Source organism: Solanum dulcamara, chromosome 5 (assembly GCF_947179165.1).
Source record: "Solanum dulcamara chromosome 5, daSolDulc1.2, whole genome shotgun sequence".
NCBI lineage: Eukaryota > Viridiplantae > Streptophyta > Magnoliopsida > Solanales > Solanaceae > Solanum > Solanum dulcamara.
Window position 1 is genome coordinate 73,030,203 of NC_077241.1, and position 15,114 is coordinate 73,045,316.

Below are 15,114 nucleotides of genomic sequence, written 5' to 3' on the forward strand. Positions count from 1 at the left end.
TTGGCTATTTGCATCTATGTTCATAAGTGATCGAATGTGTGTATGTTGCAGTATGTATGTTGGATTGTAGTCTACTCTCCGAGGATAATTTTGATGTCTTTGTCTTTTATATTGTAATTGCCTTCATTTATATTTTGTTGTACTGATTTTGGTTGAAGGATTTGAAGGAATGAAGACAATTTATATGTATCTCTTTTGTTTTCTTAAACACAATTCACTTCTACACAAAATGAAGTAAAGCACGATTATAAATGATGACTAACTTTCATTTTCAATTAGTGTAATGACAACACAAACATAACTAATCAATCATTCTATTAATTTGCTCTATTAGCTTCAAACAAACATACCAATTCATGACAACTAATCATCAAGACAAATCAGTTAATGTACTTAAAATACACAAAAAGACATTCAAAGCAGTCAATAGATTTTTTTGCTGCTGATTACATATCCAAAAAAATAAAGTTGGTGCTGAAATTAAGCATCCATAGGTGCACTAGATGTTGCACATTAATTTTTCCTTGATTGACTCAATATGCTGCAATTGTGAAGTTGTGACAGTATCTCCACCATTCCACTTCAATCCCCGAGGCTTATAATCAATATCAATATTTATTGAAGATGCATCCTTATAAGCTCCTCGAGTGATAACTCTTTCACTTGAAGTATCAGGCTGCATATAAATGTACTAAAATGAGCGTTATATAGTAGAGTAAGAAATGAATAAAAATATGTAGACACTTACATTAAAGGTTTGACTGTCATTTGTATCAGTGAAGATGCCAAATTCTACAGTCTTTGCCCTCTTTTGTCTTCCTGTTGATACACATCCTCTTCCTCTACTAGTACCTAGAGCGATGTTACTGACAGTGCCTCTATCAGTGCCTATACAAGTGCCTCTACTAGTGCTTTTACTAGATTGTTGCTCTCTTCTAACACCTGAAGTATCAAAGCATATAGAACTGTCATGCTGGCTTGAGCTTAATGGTTGTCTAGGCATTGTTGGCTGGCTACTGAACATTGGTGGCTGGCTTAAGCTTGATGGTTGGGTAGATATTGGTGGCTGGTTACTGAACATTGGTGGTTGGCTTGAGCTTGATATCCCATCCCATCCTGTCACTAGAGTAAAATTAGTCATTTACTGCAAATAAGTGAAGCTAATTATAGATGAATTTAAGTAACTTACCATGAGTTGAGAAATTTTTTTGTTGTAGCTTACTTGATGACACTTTGAGCAAGTCATTTTTACTCCCTTCTTGGATAGTTTTTCATACTTTTTGCTTGGCTCATTTTTTTCTTTTCTTCTGCACTTTCATGACCTATCAGGCATGACTTTTGGTTCAAGAGGCTCAATCACTATACCACTAGTGTGAGTCCACATTTTCAAGTTAGATATTGATTAGAGAAATTAGTCATAACTCTTCAAGAATGTCTCGTTCCTATACCAATGTACCACTTCATGTTAAGGTTCTATGCCTTGGTGCTGATATGCAAGCACTGCATGTTGACATGGTATGCCCCTCAATTGCCATGTTCTACATATACATGTCTTCCTCCTTATATCAACAATATGTCTATACTCAACATCTTTGATTTCATATCCAATATCACCATTGAATCTAATCTCACAAAATTTAGCAATATCTTTGTGCCCTTCAAGTACTAATCTAGCCATATGAGAGATACCTAACTCTATATTCACAAGAATAGAGTGCAAGAATTTTTCTAAATTGTTCAGCACTTTCAAATATCATACCAAGCTTAAAAATAGCTACAACACAATCAGGATCAAATCTTACCTTTTTACTCTTTCTTTTTGCTGGTAAATCAACTCCACTTACAACATTTGGATCTAACTCATCCCTATTGTCATCATTGTCCAGTTCTGACCTATCTATATTCTGTTCATCACCTCCTAATCTTTTACTATATCTAGTAGTTTTTCTCCTTCATATATCTTCAAATCCTCTATCAATACCAGCAGTTCTAAGCCTTATTTCCTCCATTTAAACAGATTTGTCCTTCCTTTTCACTTTGTTTCTCCTTTCATTTCTAAGAGATCTCAAACTCTTCATCAACCTCAGAGTCATCCTCATCAAGAATAGCATCCTCTTGAGAGTCAGTACTGTTTTCTTGATTTGATTCAGCCCCTTCACATTCAAGATTTGATATATTTTCTAGCCTAACTTCAATATTGACATTTTCAGATTCAACCTCATCAAACAATGCTTCACTTTCAGTCGCATTTATATCTTGTAAGTGTTCTTCACCAACCACATTACTATTTTCCTCAACTTCAGGCCCACAAAGAAAATCAATTGGGGCCTCTTTTGGAACTTGAACTTCATCCATCACATGCTTCACATAAATGTCTAAATAGTCACCATCATTTAGGTCTTCTAAAAGTTATAGTAACTTGAAATCATTTTTCACCTCAATAAAGTCATTTTTGGTGGAGTCTTTAACATAGAAGCCACCAACAGATACCCTAATTCTTTAATATGATAAAGTAATTCGATTAATGAGAAGTGGTCTTTGTCGATATTAATATATTCGACCTTGTTTTTCCCAATATAAGTTACCCCTTTTTTTGTCTTGTTTAAAATCACTACCATGATGAAAACGAGTTATACTAATGCAATTCATAAGATTTTCTGACAATCAAGAGATACTTTATGAATAAAAATATCCTAATTTTTTTTTCCGGATTTTAATAATATATAATCACATTAATAAAATACTAAAATGCACTATATATCATGTTAAAACAATAAAAATGACATAGAAATTTAGGAAATAAACTTACCTCAGTAGATCAAACTCTAAAATAGTGATTGAACTCTAAAATCTTATGCAAACTTCGTGAGACCTTCGACAAACACCCAAAATCACTTTGAATTTTGAGGATTTTACTTCTAAAAAGCTTAAATATCAGTAGAATCACTAAATATAGGATCCATTTTTAGGGTTTTCTCCTCACACTATCGTTGATGAAATCAAGTTCAAAATTGTGTTTGGTGAATATGACTGTGTATTTTGAATTTTTATCTAAAATGAGCTGATGTGAAAAGGAGGTGTTTTTTGATTGGTTGCAAATTTCATGTGGGAAAGGTGGATTACACGCTTCATTTTTTTAAAAAATCGTGACGTTTCAGTCATAATTGTTTAAAAGGTACAAATTATATATGGATCAGGAGTTTAATAGGAAAAAAAATAGTTGAGATGACTGAAAGAAAAATTCAACCAAGTTAAAGAGTCTATCTATGCGTTCTGCCTACTTTTAATTTTTAATAATTAGAGGAGACAATAGAGGACCCTTTTCTGTAAATTCAGGAGCTTTTTTTTTCTAGCTGAATTTAGAATTATGATCAGTGGAAGACAAAGCACTTCCTGGAAGTTAAATGGGACCTAAAAATAAATAGAAAATTAAGTGCCCAATATTTTCCCTTTTAAGTTCCCTTTACAAACCCTAGACTTTCTCCTTTTATCTTAATCTCATGACACTATTTTATTTTTATTAATTCATCTAAAAAAGAATAATTCATTTTTGAATTTGAAAGTACTTTAACTTGAGTTGACATTCTCAGTATTTACCTTAATGAAAATTGTTTCTAATTACAAAAATAGTACAACATATTTAAAATCGTAGTTTCAAAAAAATTATAATTATATAAATTCTAAAATATATTTAAGATGATAAATTTTAAAAAAAATGATTGCAGTATACCGTAAGGTTGATAGACAAAAGATAGTGAATTTGATGTTTGAGTTATATTTGTCCTTTAAGCTTGAATTCCACCTGCCTATGTGGTCTACTGCTTTCCTGTCATATATTAGTTATCCACGCCATTAAAATAAATTATCTTAAATTATTTATCAATTTATAAAATCAAGATGGAATTAACACAATTTATATTATTTTATTTTAACAATAAGAAAAAAAAATCAAAGTTAAACAGGTTTGTAAAGTTTCAAAAATTATTGTAACAATAAATTAATAAAATTATCTTTTTTATTTGTAAATTTTTAAGAGACATATAAAAAACAAATGTACAACTAATATGGCACTGGAAAAATACTATCAACTCTGACTCTCTGAGCACTGTCCTTGAAACTTTTCTCCTGTCTTTTTTTTTTTAGTTCCCTTTTGGGCATATTTCTTGATTCTCTTTCCCCTTTTGGGTATTAGTTTCCTTATATTGTTATTTAATTGAGGATCTTTTCGCATTTAGCCGCAAAATGCTTTTTCTAAACAAGCTAAAGAAGTAACCATGTTTATTTGGTAACATAACTAAAATATTTTTCTGATACGTAAAGAAAAACTTTTTCTTCAAGAAAAAAAAACAAAGAATTTGTTTGTGTGCTTTGAATGAATAAAATTTTTTGTTTGTTCTATTTGATGAGAATTGTGAAAAAGAATTTTCTTTTACGAGGAATTCACGTTTTCAATGTATTTTTTGTAATTTTTTATATTTTGATCTATTTTCTTGAATATGACGTAATTTTGAAGGTATAATAAAACGTTGTTTTTTATATTTCACCCGGCGTTCAGTAACCGTATTTTGAAATTCGACGAAGGATTTGCGTTGGATAAGGCCCGAATGAGGGTAGCCCTTCCTACGAAGGATTTTTCTATACCAAAGCTTCAAATCCGAGACCTCTAGTTAAAGGAGGAGCAACCCCATCCCAGCAACACATCCTTTGGTGATAAATATGGTAGAATGTTTCTAGTATTTCTGGTTAAATTTTATTTTTCGTAGTTTCCTTTAGACGCAACAGATAGAAGTTAAACCGACTCAATTTTAATAACTTTAAAGGACCAAATTAAAATTGTTCACAAGTATATTTAAGCAACAACTTTAAACCATTCTTTGAAACATTTTTTGGAATCCAAACAAGTACTAGTATTAATTTTCTAAGAACTTTTCTTATTCCAAAACAGTCAGCAAAACACAAATTGCTTTTCAGATAGCATTAAGAAGACCTTTTCAAAAATATTCCTGAAATTCTTTTAGCAGGAATATATGTGCAAAAACCAAAGTCCTCACGTTAAACTTAAATATACCAAAAGAATTACAAATTTAACACCACAAACTCCTTGGCATAACTACAGAGAGTGACATAGAATACTCTTCATCAAAAATTTATATTAAATCTTAAACACACTTAATGTAATTTTAATTTCGCCCCTCACCGAACTAAAGGATTCATGTCACAAATATTTTTGAAAATTTTGACTTCACCAATCACCAATGAGCTAAATTAGGTAGGTTGATGTCAGGTAGAATTATTAGGAAACTATAAGATTATTCATGTATGATTGATGATGGAGTATCACTATTAACAAACTGATTGGTTGATTTTTATTTTTATTTTTTTTAAAAAAAAAAAGAAGCAAAGAGAGTTACTTCAAATACACGCCAGGGGGAAATAATTGGTGAATGGAAATGGACAAACAGCTACTATAACTGGAAAAATAAAACTGGAGAAATGATGCATTCAAGAGAACAAACTTATAAAACAAATATGCGACATAAAATGTACTCTACTGAATTGACAATCATCAATTGTCTTTATACGCCATCTAAAATGGTAACACTTTCCAATATAGTGAGGTCGGTAATAAGATATACGTATTAATAATCCATTGTCAAACCCCAAATGGCAATAAAAAGAACAAGTAAGAAGAGAAAAGAACAATTTCTTTTTTTCTTGGTATGGATAATTCACATTTTTATCTGTGCCTCGCATCACCATCACCTCCACCTCCGCCAGCTTCACGTGCCAAGGTTTCAGTAACGGAAGCCAATTTCTGAAGATTTAATTTCACAACTGTATCAGCGAAAAGGCGTGTATCTTCCTCCGTATTCCCTTCTGGTACATCCACCACGTACGATTCCAAAACAACAGTCCAGATCTCCCCATCGCGTTCGAATCCATGCACCGTCGTAACTGACCGGTAATTCCTCAACCGGTGTTCCCCGCCAATGATACTAAATCCGGTCACGTGCCGGTCATCGTCCAATATATCGAGCCGTTCGGTACTGGTAGCGGCCGGTAGACCGGAGATAACGGTGACGTCACGGGTGGATCCCACGGCCATACGGAAGTCTTCACCCACCGTACAGCTCTTGATGAAGTGCTTGTACGTTTGAGGCTTATCGAACCGGCGGACGACGGTCCAGACGATATCGGCCGGCGCTTGGATTCGCTGCGCGAGTAGGGTAGAGCATTGGCCCGGGTTGATTTGGTAAGAGTGGAACTCAGCGACGGATGAACTTAGCTCTTGGAATTCTTCCGGAGTTAAACCGGGTGGAACCGTTAAGTGGTGAGTTGTGATTGTTGATGAAGATGAACGGGTTTGGGATTCCAGTTCAGGTTGTTGATGAGCCGCGGTTTCTAATGACGTTTCCGGTTTATTATCCATTGAAGAAACAGAGAAAGGGAAGAAGATTGAAGAAATGGAGATGGAGAAAGAGAAAGGCAACGTGGACGAAAGGAGAAATATTATTTGCTTGTATTTATGGGTGACATAATGGGAAACATAAAGGGCAAAATGGGAAAATCAAGTTATTTTAGTATTTAAAATAAACAAATATAGATGCAATTTAGTTTTAAATGATTTGATAATACAAATTCTTTTTTCATTATTGGTTATAATTAAGATCTAATTGGTGGATTAAAATGTAATCATATTTTGAAGATGCAAATTGGATAATTTGTTTTTGTGTAATGTAGTATATTTCTATGTTCACATAGTAGCAGTTTTTTTTTCTTTTTTTTTTTGGGGGGGGGGGGGGAGGGAGGGGGAGGGGTGTTTAGATAGTAGCAGTTTTGATCCTTAGGGTGTGCATTCGGTTTTGTATTATTCGATCCCGGTTTTACGATTTTTTATTTTGAAAAAGTGTAATTCAATTTAAATAAAAAAAAATTGTGTTGGTTCGATTTTTCTCTTTTCGGTTTGGCTTTTTTCAGTTCGGCTATTCGGGTATTTCAATAATTAATAGCATAATCAAAGTTATATTTACATGCATTAAAACACAATAACTTAAATTAAAACTAACTCTAGTTTTAAAATGTTATAACCTATTACCTATAATTTAAGAAAATAAGAATGGCCAGTGAATTGGGCTTAGTCTTAGTGCGGTAAATTACTAATCCTACTAAAAATCATCTAACTAAAAAACTGGGGATGAAAGAGGTTAATTATAACTTTAATTCTTAACCTAAATATTATATATGTAATAATATACATATATAATTCAATTTTTTTGGTTTTACGATTTTTATTTTTTAAAATCCTAACCTAAATCAAAAAACCCAAAAAAGTAAAATTTTAAATCTGAAACCAAATTAAAAAATCAATTTAAATTAAAATTCGATTTAATTTGGTTTGATTTTTTGGTTTAATCCAAATAATGCACACCCCCACTTCAACCAGTAAATTTTGGTTCGTGATATCTAATCAAACATATGAAGTATTAAATTAGTTGAAGTAGGAGTATATTTATTTATTTTATCATTCTACTTACAATAACAATATATTCAATATAATTTTACATGTGGAATCAGAGAAAAATAATGCATATCTTATCTTGTGTATATAATTGAAGTTATTATTGCTAAACTCTCAACTTAAATAACACATATCAAAATCAAATATATATAAAAAATACAACGGTGAAGAAGAGAACAATAGCATCGTTCCGCTTGCAACTCTTTTCAAATTAACTAAATTATCAAACGTTGCACTATTTAGACCATCTCCAACCCACCTCTATTTTACTCTTTGTTTTCTATATTTGGAGAGTAAACTAGAGAATGGACACTCTAACCACCCTCTATTTCATTTTTTGAATAGTTTTTCATTATTATATTATCTTTTTACTTTCTATTATACAATATTTGTAATTAATATATTATAAATCATATAGTGCCATTAATTAAATCTTTAATTTTTGTAATTCTTTTTAATGTAATACAACATTTTAAAAAATATATTATTTAATATATACTACTATCATTCTAGATTAATAATATTTTTTAATTTTTTTTTTAAATTTTGTCAGTTTAATTTGAAAGTGCATTCGAAGTTTTGCCCTAAAAAATCGTGCCGAAAAGATGTTGAACATGCATTCGGAGTTTTGCAATCATCGCAGGAACGTTATGTTTTTGGAGAAAGAAAGTGCTACATAATATAACGACTACATGTATTATACTGTACAACATATTGAGGATGAACGTGATCTTAATGAACTAATTCAAGATGTCGTAGAGGCTCCAACTCCAACGATAAAAATGGTGATAGATGAAAATCTCCAGTTTGAACAATTTTTAGTTAGATATAAAAAAAATTAAAGATAAAAATGCTCATTTTGAACTCCATAATGCAGTAATAGAGCATTTATGGGAACAACGTAATAATCTTGAAAGTTGAGTATTTATGTAATATTTACGTAATTGTGTTTCATTAATGATATTACTTTTATTTTAATTGTCCATTAATATGTATATTATTTAATATTTCCTTGCAATTTATGTTATTTAGAAATTTAAAATAAAAAATTAATTTTATATTAAATATTAAGAATTTAAAAAATGATTTTTATATTACACATAAAAATTAAATATGGTGATTATTTGAAAAAAAGAAAAAAATGATTTATATTATGAAATAAGAAAATAAAAATGAAATAAAAATAATAATATAATATTGAAGAGGGAAGGAAATTCCTTTTTAGAGAGTAAAATAGAGAATTAGATTGAAGTTGATTATCTCTAAATACTCTCTATTCTTTATATTTGAAGAGTAAAATAGAGAGTGGATTGGAGATGCCCTTAATCGACCATACATAATGTTAAGGATGTGTTGTTATTCAATTTTCGAGGCTAATATAGTTTAATATTAAGAATCAAAATAAAAATTTACAAATAATTGAGAGATCAAAAAATATTATTCTTTCGGTCTCAAATTATATTTCGCTCTTTTCTTTTTTATTTGTCCTAATAAGAAGTTACCTTTTCTTATTTAGTGACTGTGTATCTAGTGGTATCATCATAATTTAATTTTATTTAAGTCTTACTTAATATTTTATTGTGAAGAAAAAGTTAACTTAAAGTAATCACTAAAATAGCTTTAATGTGTAGGGAATATCTAGTCTAGTCTTTAATGTGGTAGCCTCAAGTCAGAGTTGTAAATACTAATTGTGAGGTGCGGGAAAATTTGTTACATAACAAAATAGAAAATAATGAAAAGCCATGTGGGTTCCTGCCATTCTGTCTGAAACAAATTGATTGCCAGCTCAGCCAGTTGCAAAGTCAAGCCCAGAATTCATTCTCTTTTACGTTTTTGTTCAATTTTGCTTTTGCATAAGTCAATCGCATTAATTATCTTAGTTTACTTAGAGGGCATTGACTTATAAGTTATCTATAAATTATTTTTAATTTTTTTAAATATTTAATTAATTTATTTAAAGTTATTTTATATTTAAAATAAATTTAATAAATAATTGAATTTATTTAGATAAATTTATTTTAAGCAGCTTATAAATTAAAAATAATTTATAAATTAAAAAATTAAGTTGGGTTGCATCTATTTTTTTAAACTTATAAGCAATTTTTATTTTATAGTCTACTTAAAATAAATCTATCCAAACAGACTCTTATTTTCAATAATTATTTGCTTATTTCTTTTTTATTTTATTTATTTATATTTAGAAGACTTTTTTTTGAACATTGGCTTCAAATAATATTTTTTCTGTTTTATTTTATGTGACAACCTTTGATTCGGCATCGTATTTAAGGGGATTTTTTTTAAAAAAAACTTATAATCTAAAATGATTTTAGATAAAAATAAATTATATTGTTTTTAATTATAGTAGCACAACATTTTTTTTTTTGTAACCGATTAAAAAAAAAGACACATCAAATTAGACATAGGGAATACAAAGTTTCTCCATGACGAACTCCTTTTGACTTTTAGGAGATAAAACTCCACTTTCTCTGCTATTATCATAGAAGGGTTGTTCGGTAGTTGGTTAAAATATATATATATATATATATTAGTAATATAAGAATTAGTTATGAGAAAATTTATGTATTATTTATGCAGATATTAATCATGAAGAATTTAATTATTTATATATTAATTATTCTACTATTTATCCTGCATAAAATAATACATAAATTCTCTTATAATTTATGCATACTTTACTGATGTGTATTTCTAAATTATAAACTAAATACTGTATTAATTTTATATCTTTAAACTAGCTATCAAATATGATACTACTTATACAAAATTTAATACTTACATAACTCACCTCCAAATCAACTATCGAATATCCCGCCCATACTTGATAAAATAACTTTAAAATCATGAAGCTTATAATTCAATAAAAGTAAATGCTTTAAAGTAAGGTAGACATTCACCAATCAAACTATATCTATCAGTGTTTGCTAATAAGTATGCTCATCCATCGCTATTTATTTGGGGGTATGAATTTATATTTTTCATCGTGAAGTATAAATTTATATGTAAAATATTATTGAATTTTAAAAAATAGTACACATAAATTTATAACTATAAAATATAATGAGTTTAATATTAAAAATTTCAAAAAGTTAAACGTTAACTTATAAAATTTAGATCTTGAATTCGCCAATCCATTTATTTTAAAAGTCTATTTTTCTGTTTTCTCTTATCATGTAAATTGTAATCAGCTAATTTGAATCTAAATATACACGTAGGACCTATCTAACTCATCACTATGCTATGTTTCTTTTTTAAATAACTAAATAAAAAGAGATCATCCTCGCCAAACCCCTGACATACCCTCTTTAGCTTGGATTTAATTAATTTCCCTTTTTTGTAATCTATATAATTAATTATTTATGATTATCGCTACAAAAGAGGAAAAAAAACTAAAATCAATTGTGAACTTCGTCTTTAATTTCCTCATAGCTAATAGAAAATTTGATAATCTATCATTAAATACAATTGACGATGAATCTTAATATTTAACTACAAACTTAATCTGTCACTAATTTATGTATTTTTAGTGGTGCATTGTGAATGCACGTACCACTAAAAATCTGTACCACAATATAATGAGTTTAATATTAAAAGTTGGCATCCACGTCACTCCTCGAATGCTCCAGCTAGGCAAACCACCTTTAGCTTAATTCTCCAATCTCCAGTACTAAAATTGCACAGTAAATTCCAAATAATAATTAAAAAAGAAGAAGCATAAAAGCATTAAACTTTCTCCTTCATCCAAAAGCTAATTAATAAATTTATAATAAGCAAATAAAAAAATCAGACATTTGGAATTGTTTCCCCATAGTGATTGATTTATGCAATTAATTCAGCTTTGGCCGTAAATTTTAAGAAAGTGAGGAGAAAAGAATACAATATCTTCATCCATTAAAGTGTAATTGTCCAATGTTTGTTCTTTTTCTGTATTTATATAGTATTTCTTTCTTTGGCTTCGAATTGGTGTCCATTATTTTTTCTTAGACTATGTAAAAAGTGATGAACGGATATTGAATGTGGAGATGAATAAAATGGCCAGTTGATTGAAAAAAATAAATAAATATTGAATGTGGATGCAAAATGCAAAATATATGTCTTTCAATTACTCCCTTCAATTCATTTTACTCGTGATATTATATTTCGTACATGTTCTTTACAGAAATATTAATTACAAAAAGTAATTTAATTAAATTGTTCTTTCTTTTTTCTTTGTTACAATTTAGTTCTATTCTCTTTTTCATTGCATTCATTTCTTTCTATATTTATTAAGGGTAATGTATAAATTAAAATTTAATTATATCTTGATTTTAAAAATAACAACTATTTTGAATCAGTTATTTTTACTCTATTTGTTCATTACTTGCCCACAATAAACTTTGCATTTTCTTAAAGAAAATAATAAACAAAGTGAATATTTTACTATAACATCCATAACTATTCAAAAAGACTTTGGAAAATGATTTGAGAAATTAGTAGTATATATTATGGGTAAAACATAAATTTCTTTTGTCTTTCTCTTCATATGCTAAAGTGAACACTAAAAAATGATTATTTTTTTATAATATAATAGATGAATAAAAATATATCAAAAAAATAGTAAGTACGACAACTAAAATAGACTAGAGGAATAGCATTTAGGGCCTAATTTTATAATATACTTAATGTATTAGCATATGATGAAGATCAACTTCCAGATGCATTAGCCAAGTTAGATGGATTAAGCCGGCATGTATCGTTAATCATCTTAATTAGTCAAGTTATTTTCTCCTCCTTCCATTTATTTATTACGGTTTCTCTGCCAATTGCATGCTCTCCAATTTAATAGTGATAATAGATAATGAATTAATACATGCTTCATTTGCTGATAAAAAAATATGTGGTCATTGAAGTTAGACACGGAAATTATGTAGGTGTCGATTTATATTGAGACCTGATTAAATATAAAATTTATTTTAAAAAGTTTCAAATTAGAAAGTAAAGTGCTTTCAAACAAAAATAATTACATACCTAAATCTCACATTAAATCTAAAATAATTTAATTTAAAATAAAAAATTACTTTCCATGCAATCACAACTTTTATCCGTACCCAATTAGCTTTCTTACTATCACTTGGAGTGGATAAGGCTAGCTACCTAATACAGATAAATGATAAGCATTGACAATCACTTGTACTTCATTTTTTTACTTATATAATTATAAAACAAAGTCAAAGATTTTTTCTTCACTTCAGCTTAGAAAACTGTTTGACAAATAAAATAATCAAATCTTCATATATAATTTATTTTCTCGATTGGACGACTACTATAGAGAGATACAAATATTTTAACTCCCAACCCTCTTTTAAATTTTTAACGTACACTTTCCCTTTAACTAAAAATCTTTACTTAAAAACATTTGTCATGCATAAAAATAGCGTGAGTTTTTTTTTTAAATACACAATCAATATTAAAACTATTGAATTTTATCGAACCTTTAGGCGGAAGGCTAGCCCCTCGCCTCCTCCAACCCCTCAAGCAACTCATTTTGACGTTGTTGCCAAATAATGATATTGATCAAAATAGCGACTTATAATATTGAACAGAGTATGTAGTTGCTAGAACATATTATTGCCAATATATATATATAGTTAATATCAACATCAACATTAGTTTCTTACTTGTTTATTTTAGAAGGTGCGGTCATGCATGACAAAATATACATATATAATATAGACTTAATTAAATGAAATTGGTCCACGGAGATTAATTAATATAAACAGAATATTCCACGATGACTGTTTAAAGTTCTATTTGGTTTTAAATAAATATATAGTTTAACCCCCAAATATAAAAAATAAAAAAAAAGGAACTTAGGAACTACAATAACGTAAAACTGTGACATTCATAATGGAGGGCAGACTAACGAAGGCGGGTCACAATGAAGGACGACAAACTTCTAATCTAGCACCATATACTAGAATTTCCTTCATGAATTGCCAACCAATGTGATTTTCAGTTTTTTTTCTCTAATTTGAAGGATGTTCTTTCAGGAGTGGAAATTGCTAGAAGCCCAATTTTACATACATGCAGGATGAGCCCTTACAAAATACTTTTATTGTATGATTTAGAAATATGGCCCAGAGGAATGAAATGTTATTATAATCTCCTAAAAATCCTCCAGCTAAGAATATTTTCTTAAAAAAAATATCAATATGCCAAAGATAGATTGTTAAGAAAAGTTTTTCTTGATATGAATTCCTAATAATATGCCAATTGCCAAGCACTACTGGATGAGTATCTTTTTTGGAAAAACTATCTAATTACATAAATATTTCTACCATATTTAATTACTAATTCTTCTCATAGTCTGAAATAATTACACATTGTCTCACTAATTAATAATTTCATACCAAATTTCAAATCAGATACACCTAGATACATGTATGTGGAATATCATATACATTCTAAAATACGGAGATACATAGGAAGAGAGGCAAGGGAGATATGAGAGAGACGGGCGAGAAAGTCTGAGCATCCCATATACATGCAAACCCACTTGAATATAATATATCTTAAATAAATTACACTTAATTTTGATTCATGTATCCGAGATACATATATCTGGACGCGCCAGATACATGTATCTCTGGGGACCAAAATCTGACACAAATGGTAATTTTAAAAACTGACAAAAAAAACACATAATTAAGTCCTAAACAAGTAAACTTTATGTTGTTTGCCCTATTTTTTGATCGTGGACAACCCATTTTCACTAACAAGGAAGCATTAATTTTGCATACCCTTAGACATGATCCGCGTCACCAGCGTGAACAAACTGCAACTTAGTTAGATGCAGTGGCGGAGCCAAAAAATTCATTAAGGAATGTCAAAATATAAATTAAAAAAAAATGTTGCTAGCAGGGATAGAATAACACATAACTTCAAGCAATTTTTGCAACCCCTTAATCACTACACTAAAACTTCAACTTGTGTTAAGAGGTGTCAATACTTATGTATGTATTTATTAAACTAAATTTTGACCTATATATATAATGTAATTTTCCGACGAAGGGGTGTCGCTTGACACCCCTCGGGCAAGGATAGCTCCGCCTATGGTTAGATGAGTATAATATAATATAGTAATGAAGAAATTTTGTGTACCCTTAAACCCTTGAATTTGACCGAATCTGTATCAAAATGCTAGCTAAGTAGCTATCTTCACCCTTGGCGCATTTGTAAAAATAAGGTTTGGTTTAAAAAGCCATCTAATAATTGAAATTTGTGTAATTACAATGATCTGTTTGTTTGTCAGAATGTAATTACAAGTGTAGTATTTGATTGCATAAGTGCAATCATAAGGTTATATTAAATTTTAAAAATAAAAGTTAATAATTTAAAATTTAAAATTTATATTAGATAAATAAAGACCTTTATAAATGATATTAAATTAAATATTAATTGATAAACATATATATTCTTAACTAATATTATACAAAATAATCTATTTATATTTTATAAATTAGTATATTTTAATTAATTTAATCAAAAAACCAAAAGTATAAGATTTTTATGAACATCATGAAATATATATTTGAAAA

General features: G+C 29.0%; 1 protein-coding gene and 1 pseudogene across 1 annotated transcript; both read right to left on the reverse strand.

Moving 5' to 3' along the window:
• Positions 1–363: 363 nt before the first annotated feature.
• LOC129890755 (uncharacterized) lies at positions 364–2,355 on the reverse strand (annotated as a pseudogene).
• A 3,116-nt stretch (positions 2,356–5,471) lies between these two features.
• On the reverse strand, positions 5,472–6,566 carry LOC129888474 (abscisic acid receptor PYR1-like). Its single transcript, XM_055963445.1, has one exon. It carries the CDS (start codon positions 6,428–6,430, stop codon positions 5,738–5,740), a length of 693 nt encoding a protein of 230 aa, XP_055819420.1. The 5' UTR covers positions 6,431–6,566; the 3' UTR covers positions 5,472–5,737.
• Positions 6,567–15,114: the final 8,548 nt, after the last annotated feature.

Excerpts from the sequence above, each read along its gene's own strand:
- LOC129888474 (XM_055963445.1), bottom strand. The coding sequence starts at position 6,430 with ATGGATAATAAACCGGAAACGTCATTAGAAACCGCGGCTCATCAACAA.